The following is a 25,693-nucleotide window of genomic DNA, read 5'->3' on the forward strand; positions in this document are numbered from 1 at the left end:
TGGTTTTTCCTCTTCTCTCTCACCACTTAATGGCAGGATGCCCCAGGGTTAACTGTGTGCTGAAGCAAGTTATGTTTGGTTTTGTTTTTAAAGATTTTATTTATTTGACAGAGTGAGAGCACAAGCAGGGGGAGTGGCAGGCAGATGGAGAAGCAGGCTTCCTGCGGAGCAGGGAGCCTGATGTGGTACTTGATCAAAGGACCCTAGTATCATGACTGAGCCGAAGGCAGACGCTTAATCGACTGAGCCACCCAGGCGCCCCTAGATGTGGTTTTAATTACGAAATATATCAAAGGTAGAAAACAGTATAACAGCAACTGTGTGCTAGCCATTATTCTAAGTGTGTTAGGTACAGTGGTGTATCTAGCATGTCTGACACCCACAACAGGTCAATTTTTACATCCTCTCCACTTCTTTCTTCTTTTTTGGGTAAACTTTATTTTTTAGAGCAGTTTTAGTTTCAGAGCAAAATTGAGTGTGATATACAGAGAGTTCTCATATACCTTCTATCCTCCACATGCACAGCCTCCCACACTATCAACATCCCACACCAGCATGGGACGTTGTTACAACTGATGTACCTACACTGACACATCATTATCACCCAAAGTCCATAGCATACTGTTAGATTTCTCTGACTGTTGTACATTCTGAGTTTTGACAAATGTTTAATGACATATCTGCCATTACAGTATCATATAGAAGTTTCACCGCCTTAAAAAATCCCCTGTGCTCCACCTATTCCTCCCAACCTCCCAAACCCTGGCAACCAATGATCTTTTCCCCAGTCTCATCTTTTCCAGAATGTCATGTAGTTGGAATCATAGTATGTAGTCTTTTCAGATTGGCTTCTTCCACTTAATAGTATGAACTTATATTTCCTCCATGTCTTTTCATGGTTGTGCTCCAGCAATTGACAAATCTGATTATATGCTTATGGAACACAAATATGCAAAGATGATCAGTTTTGACAGCCATTGACAAATTTGCAGAAACTGTATCATTCATTCCTTTACCAGTCCAATATGTAGGATAAAAGTTCTTAAGATACATTTTTGTAATTTAAAAAGTATTAATCTCTTACCCTTTGTACTGTAATACTGGTTTTATTTTTAATTAAAAAATTTACTGGCATCTTTATTGTTTTTTTCAATGGACCACAAACTAGCATCATATTTAGATGAAGTTTAAAGTTTAATAAGATAATATTTTCACAGTTTATTTTCTGGCCATTGCTAGTCAGTTCATTTCAGGATTATTACTGAAAGTACTTTTTTCCTAATGGAGATGGGGTGGTCAAGAGAATGAGAAGACAAATCACAGACTGGGAGAAAATATTTATAAAACATGTATCTGATAAAGGACTGTTATCCAAGATATACAAAGAACCCTTAAAACTCAAAGATAAGAAAACGAACAACCCAGGGGCGCCTGGCTGACTTAGAAGACCATGCGACTGGATCTCGGGGTTGTGGGTTTGAGCCCCACGTAAGGTGTAAAGATTACTTAAATAAAATTTTTTTTAAATAGAAAAAAAAAATGAACAACCCAAATTAAAATATTGGCTAAAGATTTGAATAGATATCTCACCAAAGAAGATCTACAGATAGCAAATACGATGCTCAACATCGTATGTCATTAGGAAATTGCAAATTAAAATAAGTTACCACTACACAGATATTAGGATGGCTAAAACTCAACCTAGCCTTTATTCACTCTGAGCTGGTGAGTCATTTTAAAGGGTAAAAATATGCCCTTTTGCCCTCAAGGATGATATCCAAAGGGTGAAGCTTGATTTCTGCAGGAACACACAATACCTGAGAGAAGGGGGCGTGGTGCCTTCAGCCTAGTGCGCAAGCCCGACTGTAAAAGCAGTTAGGACTGCCCCTAGCGCCTGATTAAAATATTTAACCCCAGCTGTTGGAGATTCCCCCAACTCTACTATATTAACTTATTTATGGTAAGTGACCATACGTTTTTATTAATTTTTGAGATAGAAATTTCTCTCCGAGTCATCTTATTTCAATTGAGCATGTATTCATACTGAAGTGCCTTTTGTCCCCAGCCCCATTGTAAGCCCTCAATAAAGTTTGCAGCATAGAGTGACATAACTTTTGCTAAAACAAAAGAAAACAAAACCAAATCATCCCACTTCATAGAGTGCCTGGGGGAAAGAACGGAGTTTTTTTTTCCCTCAGGCACTTCAGTAGTTGCCTATCTTCCCGGGGGCGGTGCCGCTTGTGGACCTCATGGACCCCGGTGAGGCCGCCATTTTGGAGTCTTCCCTAAGGAGCTTCTACCGGCTTTTCGCGCTGCTGCCGCCGCTACCCGCGGCCTTGCCGGGCAGGATGAATGTGATAGACCACGTGCGAGACATGGCGGCCGCGGGGCTGCACTCTAACGTGCGGCTCCTCAGCAGCCTGTTACTTACAATGAGTAATAACAACCCGTGAGTTGAGGCGGGGAGCGGCCTGGGGCTGAGGAGAAAGCGGCGCCGGTTTGGGAGCGGGGGCTAAGGGGGCCTGGGAACTGGCGGGAAGGAGCGTCCGCGGGCCTCAGCTGAGGCTTCGGGGTCAGCGACGGCATCGTCGGCCGGAGCGGATCTAGGAACGCAAGTTGAGTTGACTCGGTCTCTGCGCTGTACCAGACGCTGGGATGAGCTCCCTGAGGGAGAGGTGGCGAGCGGCGGCTTCGAGAACTGGAAGGCGGAGGCCTTGAGGGCGAGCCTGGCTAGGGTTTCCCGAAAGTTGTGAGCGGAGGGTTCCCTGAGGCACCTGTCGCCGGGCATAGCGACTGTCACTTCGCTGGGCCGACTCCTCTCTTCCTGGCTCTTTGCCGAAGAACGTTTTATCGCTCGCCGCAGCTCCAAGGGGTCCCCATCTGAGATTCATTTTTTCCCCCTTGAGTGTGTCAGAAGGATCCACGTTCCGGCCTCCAAAACCCCAGAAAACGGGAGACCCCTTAGATGGGTGGGAGTGGCGCCCTTTTAAGGACACGCAGTGCCCCTTTCTTGTTTGAGTCCAATGACGGATGCAGCACAGGGCTGTTTCCAGCCTTGAGTGCGCGTTGCTCCCCTGCTTACATTCCTCCATTGTACTTTTTTTTTTTTTTTTAAGATTGTGTTCATTTATTTGACAGAGAGAGACACAGGGAGAGAGGGAACGCAAGCCGGGGGAGCGGGAGAGGGAGAAGTCCCGCCAAGCAGGGAGCCCGATGCGGGGCTCGATCCCAGGACCCTGGGATCATGACCTGAGCCGAGGGCAGAGGCTTAACGACTGAGCCACCCAGGCGCCCCTCCTCCATTGTACTTAAATTCCTTCCCAAGGCCTCGGAGGCCAAACATTTTTCTCCCTGACCTCATTTCATGCCCTCGGCTCACTGTACTTGCAGGCAGTTCCTTCTGTTACTTGAAGCCCCCAGGCTCGTTCTTAACTAAGGGCTTTGGGTTTGCTGTTTGGCTTGGAGTCCACGTCAGTGAACTGTATCCTCAGTCAGGTTTCAGCTCAGATAACCTCTTCTAGGGAACAGCTTCTGTAACTGTCAGAATTGCCCCTAACCCTCACTTTTCATCGCTTTGCCCTGTTCTGTATTCTGCATCACTCTTTTTAAATTGAGATATAATTGACATATTTCAGGTGTGCAACATAATGACTTGTTAATTGTATCAATATATTGTGAAGTGACCGCCATAAGTCTAGTTAACATCCACCACCACATGGTTTTTTTCTTGCGTTGAGAACTTTTAAAGGTTTTATTTTCGTTTATTTACTTGAGAGAGAGAGAGAGAGTGACTGGGGGGAGGAACAAAGGGAGAAGAACAGGCGGGCCCCGCACTGAGTGCAGACTCCAACTCGGCTGATCTCACAGCCCCGAGATCGTGACCAGGGCGGAAATCCAGAGTCTGATGCCCAACCAATTTAGCCACTTAGGCTGACGAGAACTTTTTTAGGATCTGTGTTCTGCATCACTCCTAACACCCAAGGAAGTCAGCACAGTGCCTTTGTGCAATGAGCACTCACATGTTTATTAAATGTGCTAAGGACGTACGTACCTTAGGGAGGTAAAACTGTCCAAATTCACACATTTAGTAAGTGGAGGAGCCATGATGTCTGGGCTTTGGTCCTTCTGATTCTGAAAACTTTGGACTGACCCACCACAGTCTGCTACTTCTAAGTGGCATAATTGAATTTTCTACTCAGGATGGACCCATTTGCCTTTGGCCTGCTCTAGAAGCTGTCTAGGTCAGAAAGGAAAAGACCCTTAAGTGTCTGTACTGCAGCTGCTGATATTTTATTTCCATTAGTGTGCTTCTGGACCTTGCTACATGAGACCCATCATTTCACCACCATCCACTTAGTGTTGACAGTGAGGAGCCCTGGTCTCTTTCAGCCTTCTGTGTTTATTCTGGAGCCTTTGAGTGATTGGTCAGGGAACACTTTCCATCATTGGGAATTTGTGCACCAGTTAGTCATTACTCTTGGTTCTTGAAGATGTTACAGGATAGAAGAAGTTTAATCCTCTGACTTGGCTTAGCCCATGTTTCTTTCTATTAGGTTAAACTGGCAGTTTCCTAGCTTCCGGGAGGTCAGTTTAAATTCTGACCTTTACCATGTATTATTAAATGTTCTTAGTGATTTGGCACTATACACAGTGTGAAAAATTCAAATAGTACAGAAGCGGTATGCAGATAAGTGTCTGTCCCTGATCTTGAACCTTACCCCACCATTTCCATTCTCCAGGCAACAACCAGTAACAGTGTCTCCTGTATCATTCCAAAGATAATTTATGAGTGCATAAGTAGGCATGTGTTACAATATATAAATGTCTGAATGCATTCTCTGAGTGTAGCAGTATTTTCTGTCAAATCTTATTTCTCAGTAAATATGTAGAATCTCAGAGTTGGAAGAGATCTTAAGTATCTGGACTATACCTTTAGTCCTTGAATTTCCTTTATAATTTCATATCCAGTCCAGTGTTCAGCCTAGCTGTCCTTGTTTTTTTTTAAGATTAAAAGAAATTAAGATAAAATTGACATACCAGGGACACCTGGGTGGCTCAGTCGTTAAGTGTCTGCCTTCGGCTCGGGTCATGATCCCACGGTCCTGGGATCGAGCCCAGCATCGGGCTCCCTGCTCAGCGGGAAGCCTGCTTCTTCCTCTCCCACTCCCCCTGCTTGTGTTCCCTCTCTCGCTGTGTCTCTCTCTGTCAAATAAATAAATAAAATCTTTTTTAAAAAATTGACATACCATTCGATTCATCCTTTTAAAGAATACATTTCAGTGGTTTTGAGTATATTCACAGTTGTACAACCATCACCATATCTATTCCAAACATGTTCATTATCCCCAAAAGAAACCCCATATCTGTTAGTAAGCACCCCTAATCCCACTTCCTCCAGCCCCTGGCAACCACTAATCTCTGGTACCTATTCTTGAGTATCCTTCATTTGTTGACAAATCAACTGTTTACAGAGTTGACTGTGACTGTTCTTTCATTTTAAGTGGCTATAGCTTTTACCTGTCAAAGAAAAACGTGTAAATTTCTCTTAATTTGGCAGGAGTCAGGGCAATGAGGGGGGAGTGGAATTGGAGATTAAAAATATGTTTCCCATTAAGAATGGTGGCCAGCTTGGAGGCAGTTATAATGCTTGTGAGCAATGTTCAACATTAATGAAAAAGTTTTGAAATGTTTTACTCTGTCCTCAAACCCCTGAGACTCAAGGAGGTAAAAATTCTTTTAGTGTTCATAACGTTTACTTTTGAGGCGCCTGGGTGGCTCGGTTGGGCATCTGCCTTCAGTTTGGGTCATGATCCTGGTCCTGGGATCGGGCCCCATGTTGGGCTCCCTGCTCAGCTGGGAGTCTGCTTCTCCCTCTCACTCTCCCTCTGTGCTCTCTCTCTCAAATAAATAAGAAATCTTTAAAAAATTAAAAAATAAAATTTGTATGTAAAATTAAAAAAAACCTGTCATCAAATAAGGCTAATCCTCTTTCTATCCCACTTTATCTCATTGGCTTGTCCTCTTCTATTCCCATTCTTCAGCTTTTTATATTCCCATCTTCAGTATTTGAAGAATTTTCAGTTCCTTTGAAACCTCTTTTTTTCAGCACTTTCCTAAAAATGTTTCAAAGTGGTGAGGTCTCACTTTTCCAGGTTCTTCAACCCTTCTTTGATAGCATAAGTTAAATCATTGTGACTTCTCTCCTTTGTCTATATTATGCTAAAAATTGATGCTAATATAAGAAAGTATGGATATATATATCGAACTATTAAATTAAGAGGGCTTTGGGGGGCGCCTGGGTGGCTCAGTTGGTTAAGTGTCCAACTGTGGATTTCAGCTCAGGTCATGATCTCATGGTGGTGAGATTGAGCCCTGCACTGGTCTCCATGCTGAGCATGGAACCTGCATAAGATTCTCTCCCTCTCTTTCTCCCCACCCACTCCACTTGCGCACACGCTTGCACTCTCTCTCTCTTTAAAAAAAAATAGAGGGTTTGGGCTAAAGAAGGGAAGGAGAAGATGTATAACATTTCTCTTTGTATATCTGTGTATTACTGAATTTGATTTAGAGGTATCATTACTTTTATAGTAAATGAGGAAAGCATATTAAAACTAATTTAAAGCAGTTGCCTGTATGTGTTGACCATATTAGCATAGAGTACAACTCATGCCTCTCATTTTAGGGACTAGCACTTAGGGTACAATGACTTTTGTAAGCTGTCATTACACAAGGCTTTATGCTAGACTTATGTGGGTGGACACTAAGGAGGGTGTCTGTCTAACATTTCAAAATAACCCATGTAGGGGGTATATTTTCTTTGTTTTCTAGTGAGTTATTCTCTCCATCTCAGAAGTATCAGCTTTTGGTGTATCATGCAGATTCTCTCTTTCATGATAAAGAATATCGGAATGCTGTGAGTAAGTATACCATGGCGTTACAGCAGAAGAAAGCCCTAAGTAAAACTTCAAAAGTGAGACCTTCAACGGGTAATTCTGCATCTACTCCACAAAGTCAGGTAAATGGAGATGGAGGTGTGATTTTTTTTTTTTTTTTTTGAGAGTGAGAGAGACAAAGAATTTACAAGACTGCTGATTAGATGTAGAAGATGGAAAAAATAAGTAATTTTAAAGGGGAGCTGACTGGAGAAACAAAGATGAAAAATCAGAGCAAGAATGCAAAATTCATTCTGGATGAATCTAAATATGAAGTTAAACATGAATTATATGGGTTCACTGAAGTTCTGCATTGTTCCTCCCTTTTATACAAACAGTTCAAAATCTAAAGTTTTTATAATTTTAATTAAAGTACAAATTTTAAAATGTAACTCAATTATTAGGATTGTGAGTACCTAGGGAAATTTATGGGAAATATTCTAAGAACTTCTGCAGTTTCAGTAGCTTGATAATTAAATAAATGAAGGGGAAAACTGTAATTTCAGAGTCCTCTGATTTGACAGTTGTCCAGTTGCTAGAAATTAACCCTAATAGACTCGCAGAAGGTTTACAGGGTATATCATATAACCAAGGCTGCTTATTGCAGCAATTTTAATGGTAAGAAACTAGAAGCAAAAGTTTTCATCAGTAAGGTCTAGTTAAATTAGAGCATAACCATAAGATGGGATGTGGTGGAACTATTACTTAAATGAAAAATGAGATAGAGGTGCACATGCTGATTTGGAAAGAACTATGTATATTAATAAGGAAAATACAGTTTGAAGAAACGTTTCAGTGCTTTCTGTTTAAAGGGATCGTTTATAGAGATATAAATATATCCTGGTATATGCCTAATATATATGTATACACACACACACACACACACACACACACACCGGTAATATGCATGAAAGATTTTGTGTGTTTGAAGGAAAGCAATTTAATGGTCGAAAGCTTTAGGGAGAGGGAAACTTTTACCTTGCAATTTGACCCTGTCTTTAAGTTTAAATTACATGTGCAACTTATATTTAAAAGGAAGGTCAGTAAAAATTAATAAATACATACATACATACATACAATAGAAGAAATGTCAGTAGAATGAGCTGGGAGTGAAATTATAAGTCATGTTTTTTCTACTTTGTATTTTTCCACATTTTGTAAAAAGACAAATTAGTTGCTCTATTTTTAAAGCCTCTTGATTTTCATCTTGGTGTCTCTTATGTAAAACCTTTGGTTTTTGTTATTAAAGAGTTGATTGCCAGGATTTTCTTTGTTTTCTTTTATTTTTGTTTATTTTATTTTTAAGATTTATTTATTTGAGAGAGAGAAAGAATCAGAGGGAGACAAGCAGACTCCCTGCTGAGCAGCAAGCCTGGTGCAGGGCTCTCTCCCAGGACCCTGAGGTCATGACCTGAGCCGAAATCAAGAGTCAGATGCTTAGCTGACTGAGCCACCCAGGTGCCCCTATTTTATTTTATTATTTTTTTAAGTAATCTATATACCCAGTGTGGGGCTCAAACTCACAACCCCAAGATCAAGAGTTGTATGTTCCACTGACTGAGCCAGCGAGGCACCCCAGGATTTTCTGTTTTCTGGCACTGAATGGAAGTCATGTATATTATCCACATAGGGTCATTCATAGAAGTAGCTAACTTTTTGAGTATTCAGTATGCCAAGCACCATGCTAAACCCTTCATGTTAATTAAATACATTTAATTTTTAAGGAATTTTTTTGACCTCACATTAAAAAAAAGTTTTTGTTTTAATTCCAGTTAGTAATTATTACAGTGTCATATTCGTTTCAGGTATACAATATAGTAATTCAACACTTGCATACATCACCCTGTGCTCATCACGACTAGTGCATTCCTTAATGCTCATCACCTACTTAACCCACCCCCTCACCTCCCTCCCCTCTGGTAACTATCAGTTCTCTATAATTAAACAGTAGGTTTTAGTATGTTCACAAAATTGTGCAACTATCACCACTGTTTAATTCCAGAACATTTTTATCACCCTAGAAAATTCCCATGCCTGTTACCTCCTCAGCCTCTGGGAATCACTAACCCCTCTGTCTATGGATTTGCATGTTCTGGACATTTCATATGAATGGAATCATAAAATATGTGACCTTTTGTGTCTGGCTTCTTTTACTTTAGCATAATTTTTTCAAGTTTGATCCATGTCATAGCATGAATCAGTTCTTTGTTCTTTCCTTTTTATTGCCAAGTAATATTCCACTGTATGGGAGTGCCTGGGTGGCTCAGTCAGTTATGCATCTGCCTTTGGCTCAGGTCATGATCTCAGGGTCCTGGGATCAAGCCTCGAGTCGGACTCCCTACTCAGTGGAGAGTCTGCTTCTTCCTTTCCCTCTGCCCCCTCCCCTCCATTCGTGCTCACTCTCTTGCTCTGGCAAATAAATAAATCTTAAAAAAAAAATTCCATTGTATGGATATGCGATATTTTATGTATTCATTAGTTGACGGACATTACTTCCACTTTTTGTCTATCAATAATGTTGGTGTGGACATTTGTGTGCAGGTTTTTTTTTTTTTAAGATTTTATTTATTTATTCGATAGACACAGCGAGAGAGGAAACACAAGCAGGGGGAGTGGGAGAGGGAGAGGCAGGCCTCCCGCTGAGCAGGGAGCCCAATGCGGGGCTTGATCCCAGGACCCTGGGACCATGACCTGAGCTGAAGGCAGATGCTTAACGACTGAGCCACCCAGGCGCCCCTTTTGTTTTGTTTTTAAGTAGGCTCCATGACCTGAGCTGAAATCAAGAGTCGGACGCTTAACTGAGCCACCCAGGCACCCCAACATTTGTGTGTAGGTTTTTGTGCGGACATAGGTTTTCAGTTCTCTTGGCTGTATGTGCGGGAGCAGAATTGCGGGCTCATATGGTAACTCTATGTATAACATTTTAAAGAACTGCCATATTTTGAAGTAGTATTTTGAAGAAATGTCTTCATTGCCTCTTAGTGTCTTCCATCTGAAATTGAAGTGAAATACAAAATGGCTGAATGTTATACAATGCTAAAACAAGATAAAGATGCCATTGCTATACTTGATGGGATCCCTTCAAGACAAAGGACTCCCAAAGTAAGTTGAATTAACAATTTGTTACATAATATTCATCTACCCGGTCCTTCCAACCCACTTCCTCCATATTTTCTCCATGCTTTAGGGAGTCCATCTGAACATTTTACTCTTGACTCACTTTGTTCCCCTGTTAATGGAGTGGATGAGGTTCAGAGAGAGAGAAGAATTACTTTCCTATGAAACCCTGAAAATTCAGCTGATGAAAATGATAGCTGGAGAATACTACTAGTGCTCATTCTTTGGTATTTCTTACCATAGGAAATAATAATTTGCAAATGCTTCCAGGTGGCAATGGTACTTTTTTTAGAACTCATGTTTTGCATGCTGTAGGTGCCCCCATTTGATAATGTGAATGAGTTTATTAATCCCTTTGTTTTAAAAATCCAAGATTACAAGATCTTTATGTACTTATTTGTATGTGGTATATATATTTGTGTTTGATTTGGCAACATATTATAATCACTAGAACACCTTCAACTGAAATCAAGAGATCTGGTATCTTGTCTGAGTTTAGGGCATACAAGCTGTGTACTGTATAGTGTGAACTTGAGCAAGTTACCAATCTGAACTTTACTTTTTTTTTAATTTATAAAATGAGGTTAATAATACTTTGCTGACCTTTGGAAAAATAAGTTCATATGTGAAAGAATACTTTTCAAAATACTATTCTGTAAGGAGTATTATATTGGATATCTTTGATTACAGTTTGTTTTGAGTCTTAGAAGAACAATGAGAATCCTTGCTCTTAGTATTGAATTCACATCAGTAGTTAATATTCTAACATATACTCTCATGTCGACTGCCTTCCTCACTTCATTGAAGAACCATTCGGTGCAACTTGTGCTTAACAATGAGGAATTTTATATGTAAGATGTCTGTGTACATCCTCCTGCCCTTAAAAGAAAAGGAATCTAAGCAGTGGTTATATTTAGTGTTTTTTCACCTAAGTGTTGCTGAGTTTTAAAAGTAACCAAAACTTGATGAGAATGTGTTTAAGCATCTCCTTATATTGAGGATTTACTTACTATTTTCTGAATATGTTAAAAAACTAAGCTATTTCCTTAGTTTATTTTATGCTATTAAGAACATTTGGAAGCATATTATAGACTAACCTGTCTCATAATAAGGTTGCATGCTTTATACTAAATTGTTTTCTGATACACTATGAAAGACTTATCCCAAGTATAATTTTTTTACATTTGTGAAGAGTGTCTTCCTTTTGGAAGATGCCATTTTGATTATAAACTTGAATGATGCCTTTTCCTTATCTTATTGGAAATGTGCCACAATTTCCTCAATGACTGGAGGGTGGGGACATTTTTTGAAAATGAGTAATGGCAGATAAGCTCAGTTTGTGGTATCCAACACTTTGGTGTTTAAAGCCATCATTTTAAGAGGGACTGGAGGAGTCCACAGTTGTTAGGAGTACATATCCTTCATTCTGTAGAGCTGTTGTAGCCAGGAACAAACAAAGATGTGTGCCTCAAACATAAACCTATAATATTTACAGTTTTTCTTTCTTGTCCGTTAGGGAGTTAACTGGCTTCTCAGTCTGTGTAAAGGACAAGGAAGTGAGTCAAAATACGTCTAAATGAACGTCTGTTAATGTATGGTAAACACCACCACACATTTCTTCACATTTTAAAGGAAAATTCCAGTGTGAGATTATTATATCTTGGTAAATCTTCACCTTTTAAGAGTAAACATATCAACATAAAATTTCTCACTCAGTTTTAAGAAAAAGATGACTGCTTATGTTTCTAACTGGTAGAATATGGCTTTGTGATGTTCCCAAGTAAGGATCTGTTCTAAAGAGAATTGACTTTCTCATAGGTAGTACTCAAAACTCATGCTTTTGAAGTGACAGGTAGTTTAAAGGGAATTTTAATATTTGTTGAGACAGATGGTCTCTAGGTCATAGTTTGTTAATCACAAGCAGTCAAGAAAGGATCTTAAATTTAACCTTTTATTCTTTTCAAGTATTGACACTAATACTGGAGTTTTCCTTTAAGTATTTTCTTTTGCATTTTCAACATAGCCTAAAACAGAAAAGCTGAGGCCAAATAAAGTTTTATTTCTAGTATTTCATTATTTCATTATTTGAATCATCAGTATGGATTAATGCCATACTAGATTGTTTTATATACTGTAAGTCATAATTGGAACAGATGTTCTTCATCTTCAGAGCCCTCTTTTGAGTAAATATCTGGCGTATCAGGCTACAAATAACCGAAGAGATTGGGGATTGGCTTTTTTTGTATATCCTCATGTTGACTGCTTCCGTAGGTTAATGATCTGGCAAACACTGCTATGTTTAAGATTTATTAATTTTAAATTGGAATGTTCTTTTTTTTCTCTCTGTGCTATTAAGAAGATCATTTACTTTTCCTTGTAACTTCTACGTTCTTTGGAACTTTTAGGTTTTCTCAAATTTTCCTTGTGTTTTTAGAAAGGGTTATTTTAAAAGAGCTCTACTGAGTTACAAATTTGAATTGTGCTAAAAATGCATTTACTGGATTTAAATGATGTAGCTAATCTCTGGACCATTGTACCTCCAGAGGTGAGTTAGAGTTTGATTTTTGTAGCATCACTTTGATGAGTCAGATAGTACCTGTGGGTCCATGCTTTCAGTGTTAGAAAGGCTAGAGTCTAGCTGTCAGAATAATTGTCAGAGAGAATCCAGGTATTTAATTCTGTATCTGTCATTTTCTTTTTGTGGAAAATTCATCTGCTCTTTCTTAACAAGCTATGTTAAGAATTCCTCATTTTCTTATGTCTTGATATTAATTGCATTTAAAATATGTAAACTTGAGCACTTCTAGGGTAGTTCATCTTCTGTCTTAAGATCAAGAAAGAATCAAGATAATTAGAATTCTGTAACATTTCTCAAATAAATATTACTCCCATTTCCAGAGGCAGCATCTTTGGTCCAGATAGAACGGGACCTTTTGGTTGGGTAAGTGAGAGGAATTTGACTTTCCTCTTAGAAATGGGAGGATGTAGGAAGAGCGAAAGTAGTAATTTCCTCTTTGGTTTGAAGAATGGGATTGGTCTTCATTTATTTCCACAGGGCTGTGGGTAGATTTTCCAGGAAAAAGTAGAATAGTAGCTGGTAATAAAAAATGAGGACTTAATTGGTGGTGAGATATTTTCTTTGCAATATGCGCTTATCTTACTGTCTTTTGTTTTTGTTTATTACAGATAAACATGATGCTGGCGAACCTGTACAAGAAGGCTGGTCAGGAACGCCCTTCAGTCACCAGCTATAAGGAAGTGCTGAGGCAGTGCCCGTTAGCCCTCGATGCCATACTAGGTACAGATCATTCTCAGCCTATTTCTATGGATGTTTACTCTCTGAGATGGTAGTTCTCATTCTTAGCTGTACATTAGAATCTGTACATGCCAGGGCACCTGGCTGGCTCAGTTGGAAGAGCTTACGACTCTTGATCTCAGGGCATGAGTTCAAGCCCCATGTTGAATGTAGAGATTTACTAAAAAGGTAAATTAAAAAAAAAAAAAAAATTTGCCCATGCCTAACTTCCAGAGAGTGATTCGGTAGATTACTGTTGTCATGTATTTTTCACAGATCAAGAAACATTAAATTATGGTTGTTTTGTCATCTGCATCTTGCTGAGAATAGGGAAAGGGTTACCTTGTTGCCAACAGAAAGAGTAGCCTAATGCTTCTTGCATTGTGGAAGAGGGATGCTCTGCTTCACCTTATTTCTCCTGTTTTCTGTTGGATTAGGTTTGCTTTCCCTTTCTGTAAAAGGTGCAGAGGTGGCATCGATGACAATGAACGTGATCCAGACTGTGCCTAACTTGGATTGGCTTTCTGTGTGGATCAAAGCATATGCTTTTGTGCATACTGGTGACAACTCGAGAGCAATCAATACCATCTGGTGAGAGCCACAAAGTTAATTCAGTGTTCTTGAGGCCCTTTCCTTTATGGAGGTCTGGTGTAAAATAGAAATATGAGATGCTTATTTCTTGGTGTTGCAGCCTGTTGTCCTCCAGCTTGCTTTAGTCTCTTAATGTACTTAATGGTCCTAAGGATAATAATCTCTGCTGTGAGGACCTGTTAAATGTAAACTTTGACCGAGTTCAGCTCTGTATTTGCAAAAGTGGTAACCCTTGCACAGCCGGCTGCATTAGTTGTCATGCTGGAACCTGGAAGAACATCTTTCTGGATGTCCTAGAAGCATAGATTGCAGCATCTGACTTGGGTTGCCTCTTTAGGACTGGGATTTTCTTTTAGTCAATTGAAGTCCAAGGATAAGAGACTGGGTTTTGTGTTACGCAAAGTCACTTGTGAATGACATTACCTTTAGCACCATGTTGTCCTCTGAAAACCTGCAACCAGAAAGTTCTCAGTAATGAGAGAGAATTCTGCTTCATTCTGTATATTGACTTTATTATCGTGTATAACTTTCTTTAAATCATAAGCTCGGAATAAAATCTTAGTGTATATGGTTTGTTTGAAAAGCTTATTATGAAAAATGTCGTATATATGCAAAAGAAAATAGTGCTTATATGCCTGTCACCCAGATTCAGAAACTAAGAGGATTCATAATAAATCTTAAGGGTCAATGTTTAATATTTTGAAGTTCACTAGAGAAAAAGTCCTTATTGCGAGATAACGTGGACCTGCTGGGAAGCTTAGCAGATCTGTACTTCAGAGCTGGAGACAATAAAAACTCTGTCCTCAAGTTTGAACAGGCACAGATGTTGGATCCTTATTTGATAAAAGGTAAGTAATTCTTGAGGCATGGTGGTAGTGGCTGCAGAGGGGAGGATCAGAAAAGAAAGGGAGACAAAGTAGCATAATATTCTGATACCATTTTCAAAGAAATATTTTGTGAAACTTGTTCTGGTAGCCTTTTACCTTTTTTTTTTTTTTTACGTCTGATACATGTCTCTAACACTTGAGTAATTCCATTTTGAGTAGTTGTTTTTGCTTGAATTCAAGCGTCATCTCCAGGCAGATCGTTATTTGGCTTTTTTTGCGGGGGAGGGGTGATAGCCCTTCCTTATGATTTTTAAATTTATGGTGTGCCTGACTGAGAATTTGGATGGCATCCCCAAAACCATAATATCCTTTTAGGGGATTTAGCCTTACTGTATCCTTAGTATACTTAAAAGGGAGTAAGTGAACAGGCATTAAGTAAGGAATGAGGTGACTGAAGGAAGTAATTAGGAATGAACAACAACAAAAAATCATTGATCTCAAAGATTGTAGCTGAAGGGGTGAGCCATAGGGACTTCCAAAGGATGAGTGTCCAGTGACTGGCAGTGAGTGATGGGTAGTAGGAAATAAGGTCTGATAGATAGGCTGGAATCTGCTTATAAAGTCCCAAAAGAGGCCATTAGAAAAATATGGCCTTGTGACAGTAGTTAGTCCTGTAGACTCTTAAGCCATGAGAACTACAGAGCAGAAGATGAGAGAACAGATCCAGAAAGATGAAATTGTTTGCCCAAGGTCTCCTTCCTGCCCAGTGCTTATTTCTCTTCTCTGAGTTTTGCCTGTGCCCATGATGAAGGTAGTGTATTAGAAATACTAGTCTGGGGCGCCTGGGTGGCTCAGATGGTTAAGCATCTGCCTTCAGCTCAGGTCATGATCCCAGAGTCCTGGGATCGAGTCCCGCATCAGGCTCCCTGCTCCTTGGGAGCCTGCTTCTCCCTCTGCTTCTCTCTCTCTCTCTCTCTCTGTCTCTCATGAATAAATAAAATCTTTAAAAAATAAAATAAAAAAAAATGTTTAAAAAAAAAAAAAAGAAATACTAGTCTGGCAGTAGTTGGCAGCTTGGAGTTGAAAGCTCAGGCCCGAGTTTGGGGGCCAGCAGGGAGTATTGCAGTGATCTTGGCAAGAGAGACATTTTCCTGGGAGTCTGAAGGGGTAACAAGGAATGAAGGGGATGGTGGTAAGAGATGGGTGACAGCAAGCATGGGACCCTTTTTATAGAACACGAGTAAGAATAAGCAGGGAGTGGGGTGATCTTAAATCAGCTGGACTCCAAAAGAACTAGATGCTTTTTCTGGAATAGGCTACTTTTTCTGAGACTAACCAGCATATTAAGTATGTACTCTGGACTGTGCCCAGGCTTCTTGGAGAAAAGAAATTACATGATGCCTTTTTGGGCCTTTCCTGGTTATGAGTTAGGATAACTGTATATCATGTCATAGGACAAACAATTCCCAAAAATAATTGGCTTTCAAATTGTGAGTTGTAGACCCTTCTACTCCTTTGCTTTTTAAACTTTTTGGATGTGTTTTGTCTTTTTAATAGTCATTTTTTTCGGGACACCTGGGTGGCTCAGTCGGTTAACCGTCTGCCTTCAGCTCAGGTCATGATCCCAGGGTCCTGGGATCAAGTCCCATATCGGGCTTCTTGCTCAGTGGAGAGCCTGCTTCTCCCTCTGCCTGTCATTCCCCCTGCTTGTGCGTGCTCTCTCTCTGACAAATAAATAAAATCTTTTTTTAAAAAGTCATTTTTTTAAATTTAAGATTTATTTATTTTAGAGAGAGAGGGAGAGAGCTCACAAGCCATAGTGGGGGGAGGGGCAGAGGGAGAGAGAATCTCAAGCAGACTCCCCGATGAGCACAGAGCCTCATGCGGGGCTTGATCTCACGATTCTGAGATCATGACCTGAGTGGAAATCAAGAGTCAGACTCCCAACTGACTGAACCACTCAGGCGCCCCTTTAATAGTCATATTGTAGGAAAGTGGGAATGCTGGTGGGAGGAGCTCATGCTGGTGGAAAGGGCTCAGACAGTGCTGGAGTTGGGGCTTGAGTGGGGGCTCTGATGAAGGCTGTTCCTCTTTAATAAATGACACCTGCTGCTTTTTAAAAAAGCCTCTTCCTTTCCAGGAATGGATGTATATGGCTACCTCCTGGCAAGAGAAGGGCGGCTAGAGGATGTGGAGAACCTTGGCTGCCGCCTTTTCAATATTTCTGATCAGCATGCAGAACCCTGGGTGGTCTCTGGGTATGTTTATGCCTTCTTTTTTCTCTCCAGTTTTCAGTACACTCTTTGGGAAACTGTGTTTCCTCCCAAATAGCATATAGGTTGAAAACACAGGTTTAAGAGATAATCAGACTTAGAATTCAGATCAAGGTCTTTGACTTTGGACACATTAGTTAACTCACTGAGTCTTTTCTCAGACTTTCAGGGGGTAGATATCCACTGAGATAATGCATTGTGCTCAGCACTGGAAGCCATCAACGAACAGGCCAGAAGCTGCTGCTTTGTTACTTAACGTGGCTTTACAGATTCTCTGAATATCTCTCACTTGATAACATCCAGATACCAGGTTCTTTCCCATAACTTTTCCCTTCCATATCAATATTTCCCCTTCAAAATAAACGTTTAGATTTTTTTGTGTCCCCCCCCCTCCCCCCGCGCTAATATCTCAGGTAAAACTGTAAGTTTGCTTTGTAATAAGGATCAGGTAGAGGTCCTTCTATTTGGTTCTGAATGAAGTTTCTTTACCATTTTCTCTCAGGTAATGTTGCATTGTTTTTTTTTTTCTCCAGGTGTCATAGCTTTTATAGCAAACGCTATTCTCGGGCCCTCTATTTAGGAGCCAAGGCCATTCAGCTGAATAGTAATAGTGTTCAAGCTTTGTTACTTAAGGGAGCAGCACTTAGAAACATGGGCAGAGTCCAAGAAGCAATAATCCACTTTCGGGAGGCTATACGGCTTGCACCTTGTCGCTTAGATTGTTATGAAGGTAAGATGAAAAATAGAGATGGATGGTGTGAATCTCTAGGTGTGTAGCATTAGCTCTCAGATGGAAGGTTTTAATTTTTGTTTTTTTGAGAGAGAGAGAGAGAGAGAGAGAGAGCACATGCACTCACAAGTTATAGGGGGAAGAGGCAGAGGGAGATAGAGAATCTTAAGCAGGTTCCATACCCAGCACGGGGCCTTGATCTCACGACCCTGAGATTATGACCTGAGCCGAAATCAAGAGTTGGGATGCTTAACTTACTGAGCCACCCAGGCGCCCCCGGATGGAGGGTTTTGTGAAGCCAGCAGTTCCCAAACTCTCTTGGATGTTAGAGTCCTCTGGGGGCACTTTTTTAAAAATCCTCATGCCAGGTCACGCCAGTACTGTCTAAATCAGAATACTGTGGTTGGGAGATAGACACCAGTATTTTTTTGAAGACCCCAGGTAATGCCAATATGTGGACAAGTTTGGGAATCACTGCATTAGGCATTTAAAAAATCATTTACGGCTTTCACTGGACCTTCAGAATATATTTTTTTCATTCTCTTTTCCTGGTTTGTGGTGAGGGAGTAGTTGGGGACGGTCTTTTGTCCTATTTTTATTTCTCAAACATGGCCCACTCTTTAATGTGAATCTGTGCTGGCACTGTGCTAGATCGCTTGGTTTTGTCTTTATTCTTTTTTAACAGTTTTACCTTGGGCCAGAAATATTACTCAAGAGGGTAACTTCATATCCATGACAGTGTTAGTTGTGGGAACTAGTCAGTTCATTGTGACCTCCTGAGTGGGCATGATCAGGGTCAAACTTTGTTTTGTTATGTACTATTTTAAGTTCATGTGAACTGACCCTAGGAGTTCAAAGGATGCGTGCCAGCTTCAGCAACATTTGGTGACTCAGTCACAGATGTTAAAATAGATCTTATAAGATGCAGTTCCTCCAAAGCATATTTTTATAAGAATTTAAAAATAAACCCAGGAGTCTAAGAGTGACTTGCTCTTAACAGGAAGATGAGTTCAGATTTGAGAAAATTTGGAAGTTGGGGTAAAGAACAAATCTGTTTAGAGAACTATGCATATTGTGGATTTGTTCTTAAAGTATCCCCAGCAAACCAAGATTTTGGTTCCAGATTAAATTTTTGATCCTGAAACTACCTACCTTAGCCTCTCAGCTGCTTTTATCACACTAATTCCTTTTTGCTGCGTGCCTGTTTCACAAGAGCCCAGGATTGCAGTTGAATAATGAACTCCACAATGTTTGGGCAGAGGATGGTTAGAGTCTTTGGGAGCAGAGGACCTTTCTCAGGCCAGTGAGGCTTCATGGGTTGCCTGCACTCAAGCTACCATTTGGAGTTTTGAAGTAGGGTAACCGATTATGCTCTCTGCTGCTTCTTGTAACCTCCAGCTGAGCTTCCTTTATTGGCGGAGGCATTGGAGTAGTGAAGAACATTCTTTCCATTTCCTTCTGAAGTTCCAAGAGGGGCTTTAGCAGGGAAATAAAACTGCTCAATAAGTAGTTGCAAACAACTATATTCTGAATCCAGCACGTTGGCCTGAAGAGTTAGGTAATTTCTGGTTAAGTAACCATAGTGTGTGGTAGAATGTGCACAAATACTATAAATGCTGCTAGGGTGGAGGAGTGCATAGAGAAAATCTGCCAGGGATGCGTGGGTATGGGGTTTAAGCTGTTTTTCTGTTTTGATGAGAGCTTTGTGTCAAAAAGTACTTCCTCTGTTCTCAAGTTCTTGGCAAGAAGAGTTGAGAGTTGTCTTTGCTTGAGGTGTCCCCATAGGGCATCTGGTGGGTGTGGTAAGAGGCAGGAGCTGCCACTCTCTGTGCATTTGGTCCATCTGATAAGTGTTTTCCATCTAGGTTAGGGAAACCCTCAGCAAATGTATTTTGAGATAACTTGTTTCAAATGAAAAGTTGTCCTTTCTTCTTAGGTTCCTCCGTAGGTCCATTACTAGAAATTACACTAAACTAGTAGTTTTGTAGAGCCGGACATTCACTTGGAACTGTAAAGCTCTTCCACATAAGCCTAGGACTAAAGGTGACTGAATACAGCCAGGAATTAATAGCTCGTTTAGAGGCAGTGGAACCTTGTGCTTTGTTGTCAGCGTCATCTCTATTTCAAGTAATGATTAAGGTCTTACTTCTCTAACATTCAGCTGGGCTGCCTACCTGCTTCATTTTACTTATGCGTGTTTGTTTCTTTTACTAACTAAAGGTGCCTTTGCAGTGCATGCAGCCTTTTTCTACATCCCTGAAGTGCCCTGGGGAAGAGCACTTCTTATTGTATCAACATACTCTCTAGTCTCATGTCATCAGAGTTTTCCCCTGGCCTGCCCTTTGTCTGAAGCTTTGAAGGTTTGCAGTTTGGAAGGCTGTCAGAGTGGAAGCATTGCTTAGAATGGTAATGTGGTTGAACTTTTGTTTTATTTTTTCAGGTCTCATTGAATGTTACTTGGCTTCCAACAGTATTCGTGAAGCAATGGTAATGGCTAACAACGTTTACAAAACTCTAGGAGCAAATGCACAGACCCTTACCCTTTTAGCCACTGTTTGTCTTGAAGACCCAGTGACACAGGAGAAAGCCAAAACTTTATTAGATAAAGCCCTGACCCAAAGGCCGGATTACATTAAGGCTGTGGTGAAAAAAGCAGAACTACTTAGTAAGTGTATCTTATTTACTTCCCTTTTGTTGTTAATTGTATAAAACCTGATCTCATTTGGAGTTCCTGGTCCCAGCTGGTTACAGATGACCAGACAGGTGTGTGCCTTTTGTAGTAGATTTGCACCTATGTGAATTGGTGTATATTTAGCACAACCAAATGTAGATGGCTTAGACCGGCTTGGATTGGCAGTGACTCACTTTTTGAGTGGCTCAAACCAGCTATACCTGGTTGGTACCTGTTCAGCTCACTTTGATCTGGTTTTGGTTTTCCTGAACTAGTTTGGGCTGAATAGAACTGGTTTTAGCCAGCTTGAACTATTTCGACCCATCCTGATTTGCTTATGACTTTCCTTTTAGCTTTTGTTTTTTTAGTCCTGATTTATGATGAAATCCTGGGTTTGGGCTAGTTTGGCAAATAAAACGCATTTTGGCTTTTTATTTGAACTAAGGTTAAGAGTATAATTTAAAAAATTAGAACTCAAGCTCTACATTTCTTAATCAAATAGGAATTCATATGAGCTTTTTCTTCTTTCTTGCCATACCACTATTCTCTTAAAGACATCTACAAAGAGATTATTGGATTGTGATCATTGTTGTGGTTTTGTGTATATGATTTGAGATGGGGGTATATTTTCACAATGTTAAGTAGGAAAATGAGGATCTTTTTTCTTTTTAGGCAGAGAACAGAAATATGAAGATGGAATTGCTTTGCTGAGGAACGCACTAGCTAATCAGAGTGACTGTGTCCTGCATCGGATCCTAGGAGATTTCCTTGTAGCTGTCAATGAGTATCAGGAGGCAATGGACCAATATAGTATAGCACTAAGGTAGGCACTTAGCCTCCCATGGGGGGAAGGTCAATGAGGGGAAGAGGAAGCAGGGAACTATGTAATAGGAATTCTGGAAACACACACACTTTTGTGCCCATGGTTGAAACAGAATAATAATAGTAATGGTAGAAGAATTATTTGTGAGTTCTGAAAAAAAAAAATTCATAAAGTATATTATAAGCAACATTAAAGAACTGTTTCACTCATAACCAGCCCATATCACTATATCATCTGTTTTCATTTGTATAGATCATCTTCCTGGCCTTGCCCACACATAAACATATTTTTATAGGGTATATGTAGTATATATTTTATAATCTGCTTTTTCAAATCAAAAATATTGTAAGTACTTTCCCATGTTTCTACCTACTGTAGTAAAGAACTTAAGCTCTGAAGTTGAATATTACCTTCACCTGTTATCTTGGGCAAGTTACTAATTTGTTTATATCTATCTTATTAGGTATTAAATGGTTAAATGAGGATTAAATTATTCCATGTAAAGCTCTTAGTGCTGTGCCTGGTACATAGTAAATACTAAATAAATAGTGGTATTCTTACTGTTTAATATAGAAGTGATTTCTTTGAGGGTTGTCTGTGTGTCTGTAAGGTTATGAAGGCCTGTCTTTAATCGAGTCTGATCACATCCATTTATTTGTTCAGCAGTTGAGCACCTGGCATCTCAGTAACCACTGGGTGTGCTGCGATTCTGGGAGCTCTCAGTCTCAGGCATGTAGACTGATGGATGCCACGTGCTAAGTGCTTTCATAGCAGTCTCTAGAAGGCAAGGTGGGAGTCCCAAGGGTGGGGAGCCCTGGGTGTGGGTGAGAACTGTATGGAAGGTTTCAGAGAAGAGGTTACAAATCAATCTACAGTTACATAAGTAGAGGTGGAATTTGCTAGAGATTGGACACCTCTTGGCCTTGGTGATAATCACAAAGGCTAGAGGAAGAATTGTTTAGAAGCCAAGTAAATACATGTTCTGGAGCCTCTGAACTTTGGGGATTTTGGCATGTGTAATGATTCTTAGCTGCTAAACTCGTGTGCCCAGGTGGAGGTAGCTTTGGGTCCTGGGGTCTAACCTAGGAGTTGACAGATGTATTCCATGGTAAGCATGACAATTTTGGTTGACTACTGAAATGCTGATGTGGTTAATTACATCATAAGAACGTGAAACAACTTCACTCACAGAAAAATAAGTATTTTTTTGTAACTTTGTAGCTTAAATATCTGATACTGTTAAGAAATTACAGTTGAATTTTTCTGTTAAAGGTGGTTTGCTGCTTTTTCATTTGTCTTATCTAGTATCTTCCTCCAGCAGAATGCTGGGGTAATAAGTGTGAAAACGTTTAAGAAATACGTGGAGAAAAACTCAAATTGAGAATTCTAAAAATTAGGACAAGACACCTTTTTTCACTTCTAGTGGTGGACTCCCTGGATCTCACCTGTGGAACCAGAGTTGTTTGGAGAGGCCAGGCATTAGCAGTTTCTCTGTGACTGGGTGGTCATTTCACTGCCGTACCAGGGAGATGACGCATCAGCCCGCAAGAAGCAAGGCAGAGATTCAGGCCTCTCCTTTGTTTTGTTGTCCCCTAGTTTGGACCCCAATGACCAGAAGTCTCTAGAGGGGATGCAGAAGATGGAGAAGGAGGAGAGTCCCACGGATGCCACTCAGGAGGAGGATGTGGACGACATGGAAGGGAGTGGGGAAGAAGGGGACCTGGAGGGCAGCGACAGTGAGGCGGCCCAGTGGGCTGACCAGGAGCAGTGGTTCGGCATGCAGTGAGGCAGGCGGCAGCTCTGTGGCCACACTGGCCTGCCCTGCTCTGAGCACTTCTGTGGACTGAAGGAGCCCGGAGGAGCCCGCTCTCTGGGAGGACAATGATTCCGCATGTAATTGCAGCAGGGGTCTCTACCCCTTGCTCCATATTTCTAGTAGTGAATTCATTTTTAAAAACTGAGCCTGACCGACCTTCCATATACCTCTATCCTCCCCTGCTCCAGTCAGGGAGGATCGAGTGAGCTCTCTGGGAGGCCTGCAGATGTGCCAGGGCTTCTGGGACAGAGTGCTTTTTATATAACTAATTTCTAAATCTGAAAGTTTGAGGAATAGACAGTTTTGTCTGTGACATTGTGGGTGAGTTTAAAGGAGTGACCTATCACCCAGAGCAAGAGTGTCCTCTCCCATGTCAGACAGCAGCATGGGCTGGCCCTTTCAGAGAGGGTTTCCTGTTCCGGAAATCATCATCCTGAGCTGTCCAAACTTCCCTAGTAACCTTGCTTCCTTCTGCAATGTTAGTAATGCCTTAAGCTGACAGTTGCTATTTTGCAGAACAATTTTCCTATTTGCTAATCTGGTAACTTGCCTATGAGCCTGGGCCGGATCTGAGAAGTGGGTGTGACCTAGAGCATGAACAAAGGCACACCTGGGGTAATTAACTAATAAAACTGTTTTTTGTACAGTAATGGTGTTGGGTTGATCACAATGGAAGCCCTTTATAGATTCTTATTTTGCGGGGGGGGTCTCTGAGTCACAATGCGTTGATTCAGCCCCAGAATTATTTGCCATAAATACACTCCCTTTCTTCCCAGAGTGTTGGGAGCCAGGAAGATTGGGAACTTTGGGTAACACTGCGGTGGTTCATCTGTTAGCATTTTTGATTGGTTAAATTCCCCTGGGGGAGAGAGTCTTTGGCCTGATTGTAGCTGGTTCTGCCCAGTTCTGTCGAGGGCACTAAACAAGTCGGTGTCTGGTTACAGCATTCTGTCACGGGATCAGCAGGGGGTGCATTCCCTGGGCTTGGTGCTGGGAGATTTTACCCTACCCTCTTGTTTCTTAAGATGCCATGCTTTTCACTGTATCCTTAACTTGGAGGTGAAGATGAGAATGGCACAGTTAACCCCAAATACTCACTAAAACAAAATTAGTCAAAGGTGATACAAAATGTGATTTTGATATAAATGGAAAGTTCTGTCCAAAGTGTAAAAACAGTGGAAGTGTGCAGTAGTTTAGGAGCTCAGAACATGGTAACTACAACTACAAGTGGGCAAAAAATGTTATTGTTCGAGTATCTTTCAGTATGAGACACAAAGTCTGGGCAGCCACTATTTGATCAAACAGTGTTTAAAGAGTCCAGCTAGCAGTTGGGGTCGTTCCCGGTGAGCATGCTGCCGGGGAGAAGACACTGCTCATTGGCCTCGGTGCTTGCTCTGGATGTAGCTTCATGGCCTTCGGCTTCCTCTTAGCAGCTGTTACAAGTCAGTGCGTTGGGAAGGAAGGTGAAACCTCTTTGCCATTTCCCTGGCTTGGGGAAGAAGCCCAGCCACACCCAGCCTACATGTTGCCGCATGCCAGGCTTGTCGCTGTTAACCCTGAGATTCCCATGGGGTCAGGATGTGCCTTGGAGCCCACGCCCTGTGTATTACCTTCTGTCAGCATGTTCCTCCCCTTTCCTGGGCTGGCCCTCAGCCCTGCTGCTGGGATCTGGATCATCCCAGACCCCTCCATCCTGGCAACACCCTGGGCTGGATCCCTCCTACCCCTCCGACCTGCAGCTCCAGCATTTCTATCCTGACCATGTTAGGGTCAAAACTGGGTTGGAAGAGGCAACTGAAGCTACATTTTTTAGCGCACCTGATGGAGGATTGAAGACACTCTTGGTCCACATCAAAGAAGGGAGGAGGGTGCTGAAGATCTCACCTGGCATTGCTACTGTCACTTGGTCTCACAAAAAAAAACCTCATAAGGGCAGGGAGCCCCAGGAAGCAGGAACAGAATCAGGCTGCCCAGCTCTCTGGCTGTCCCATTGAGCAACCTTCCAGGAGACGAAGCTTCTTGATCAGGGATGGGCTCCCAAATGCCTGTAGTCAACCACGGGTACCCTCTGGTGTCTGGAGTTTCACACCAATAAGGAAGAGGATGTTTTAACTAATCCTCTCCTTTCCCTCCACCAGTTTGGAATCAGTCTAGGTTCTTTAAAAGTCCCTGCTCTCCCACTGTCAGAGCTGCAAGTCAGGGGCCGTTTAGTTCGCTTCCGTGGCCTGAGCTCCAATAGCTTCAGGACTGAGGATGGAATCAGCCCACAAGGAGTTCAGTATGGTGCCCATTGTGTATCCCATTACCTTTACCAGGGTAAATGTCAGACTGCCAGTCTTTCCCTTAGGAATTGAGGATTGGTGGTATCACTCTGAAGCCTTCCTGTCTTTTTTCTCCTGGAGGTCCCTCAGCTAAACAAGGAGGCAGGGTCCTAAGGAAGGGTGCTCCTTGCCCCCTGTCTTGGGTGTTCACACTCTGAACCCTTGCTGTATGCCAGGGATCTGGCAGACATGGCCCCTACAGGGTTGATGACAGGAGCTCTCCTTCCCAGCCTTAGTTTGGGAGCCATGCTCCTGCCTCTGAGTTCTTCCTCGGAGAATGAGACCAGCTTTTGCCAA

General features: G+C 41.3%; 1 protein-coding gene across 2 annotated transcripts; it reads left to right on the forward strand.

The window, feature by feature from the left end:
- Positions 1-2,249: 2,249 nt before the first annotated feature.
- Positions 2,250-23,725, forward strand: ANAPC7 (anaphase promoting complex subunit 7). Of its 2 annotated transcripts, XM_025889743.2 has the most exons (11): positions 2,250-2,449; positions 6,829-7,015; positions 9,915-10,034; positions 13,236-13,347; positions 13,782-13,935; positions 14,641-14,783; positions 16,903-17,020; positions 17,569-17,765; positions 20,206-20,430; positions 21,109-21,259; positions 22,856-23,725. In XM_025889743.2, exons 1-11 carry the CDS (start codon positions 2,250-2,252, stop codon positions 23,043-23,045), a joined length of 1,797 nt encoding a protein of 598 aa, XP_025745528.1. In that variant the 3' UTR covers positions 23,046-23,725. The 2 variants fall into 2 exon arrangements, with proteins under 2 accessions (XP_025745528.1, XP_073737261.1); XM_073881160.1 differs by lacking the exons at positions 2,250-2,449; positions 6,829-7,015; positions 9,915-10,034 and adding an exon at positions 12,947-12,990.
- The last annotated feature ends 1,968 nt before the right edge of the window (positions 23,726-25,693 follow it).

Source organism: Callorhinus ursinus, unplaced genomic scaffold (genome assembly GCF_003265705.2).
Source record: "Callorhinus ursinus isolate GAN/ISIS: 27379988/994484 unplaced genomic scaffold, GSC_fseal_2.0 scaffold41, whole genome shotgun sequence".
NCBI classification, from domain to species: domain Eukaryota; kingdom Metazoa; phylum Chordata; class Mammalia; order Carnivora; family Otariidae; genus Callorhinus; species Callorhinus ursinus.

Excerpts from the sequence above, each read along its gene's own strand:
- ANAPC7 (XM_025889743.2), top strand. The coding sequence starts at position 2,250 with ATGGACCCCGGTGAGGCCGCCATTTTGGAGTCTTCCCTAAGGAGCTTC. Across the intron at positions 2,450-6,828 it reads ACAATGAGTAATAACAACCC|TGAGTTATTCTCTCCATCTC; the intron begins GTGAGTTGAGGC and ends TTTGTTTTCTAG. Across the intron at positions 17,766-20,205 it reads TCGCTTAGATTGTTATGAAG|GTCTCATTGAATGTTACTTG; the intron begins GTAAGATGAAAA and ends TTATTTTTTCAG.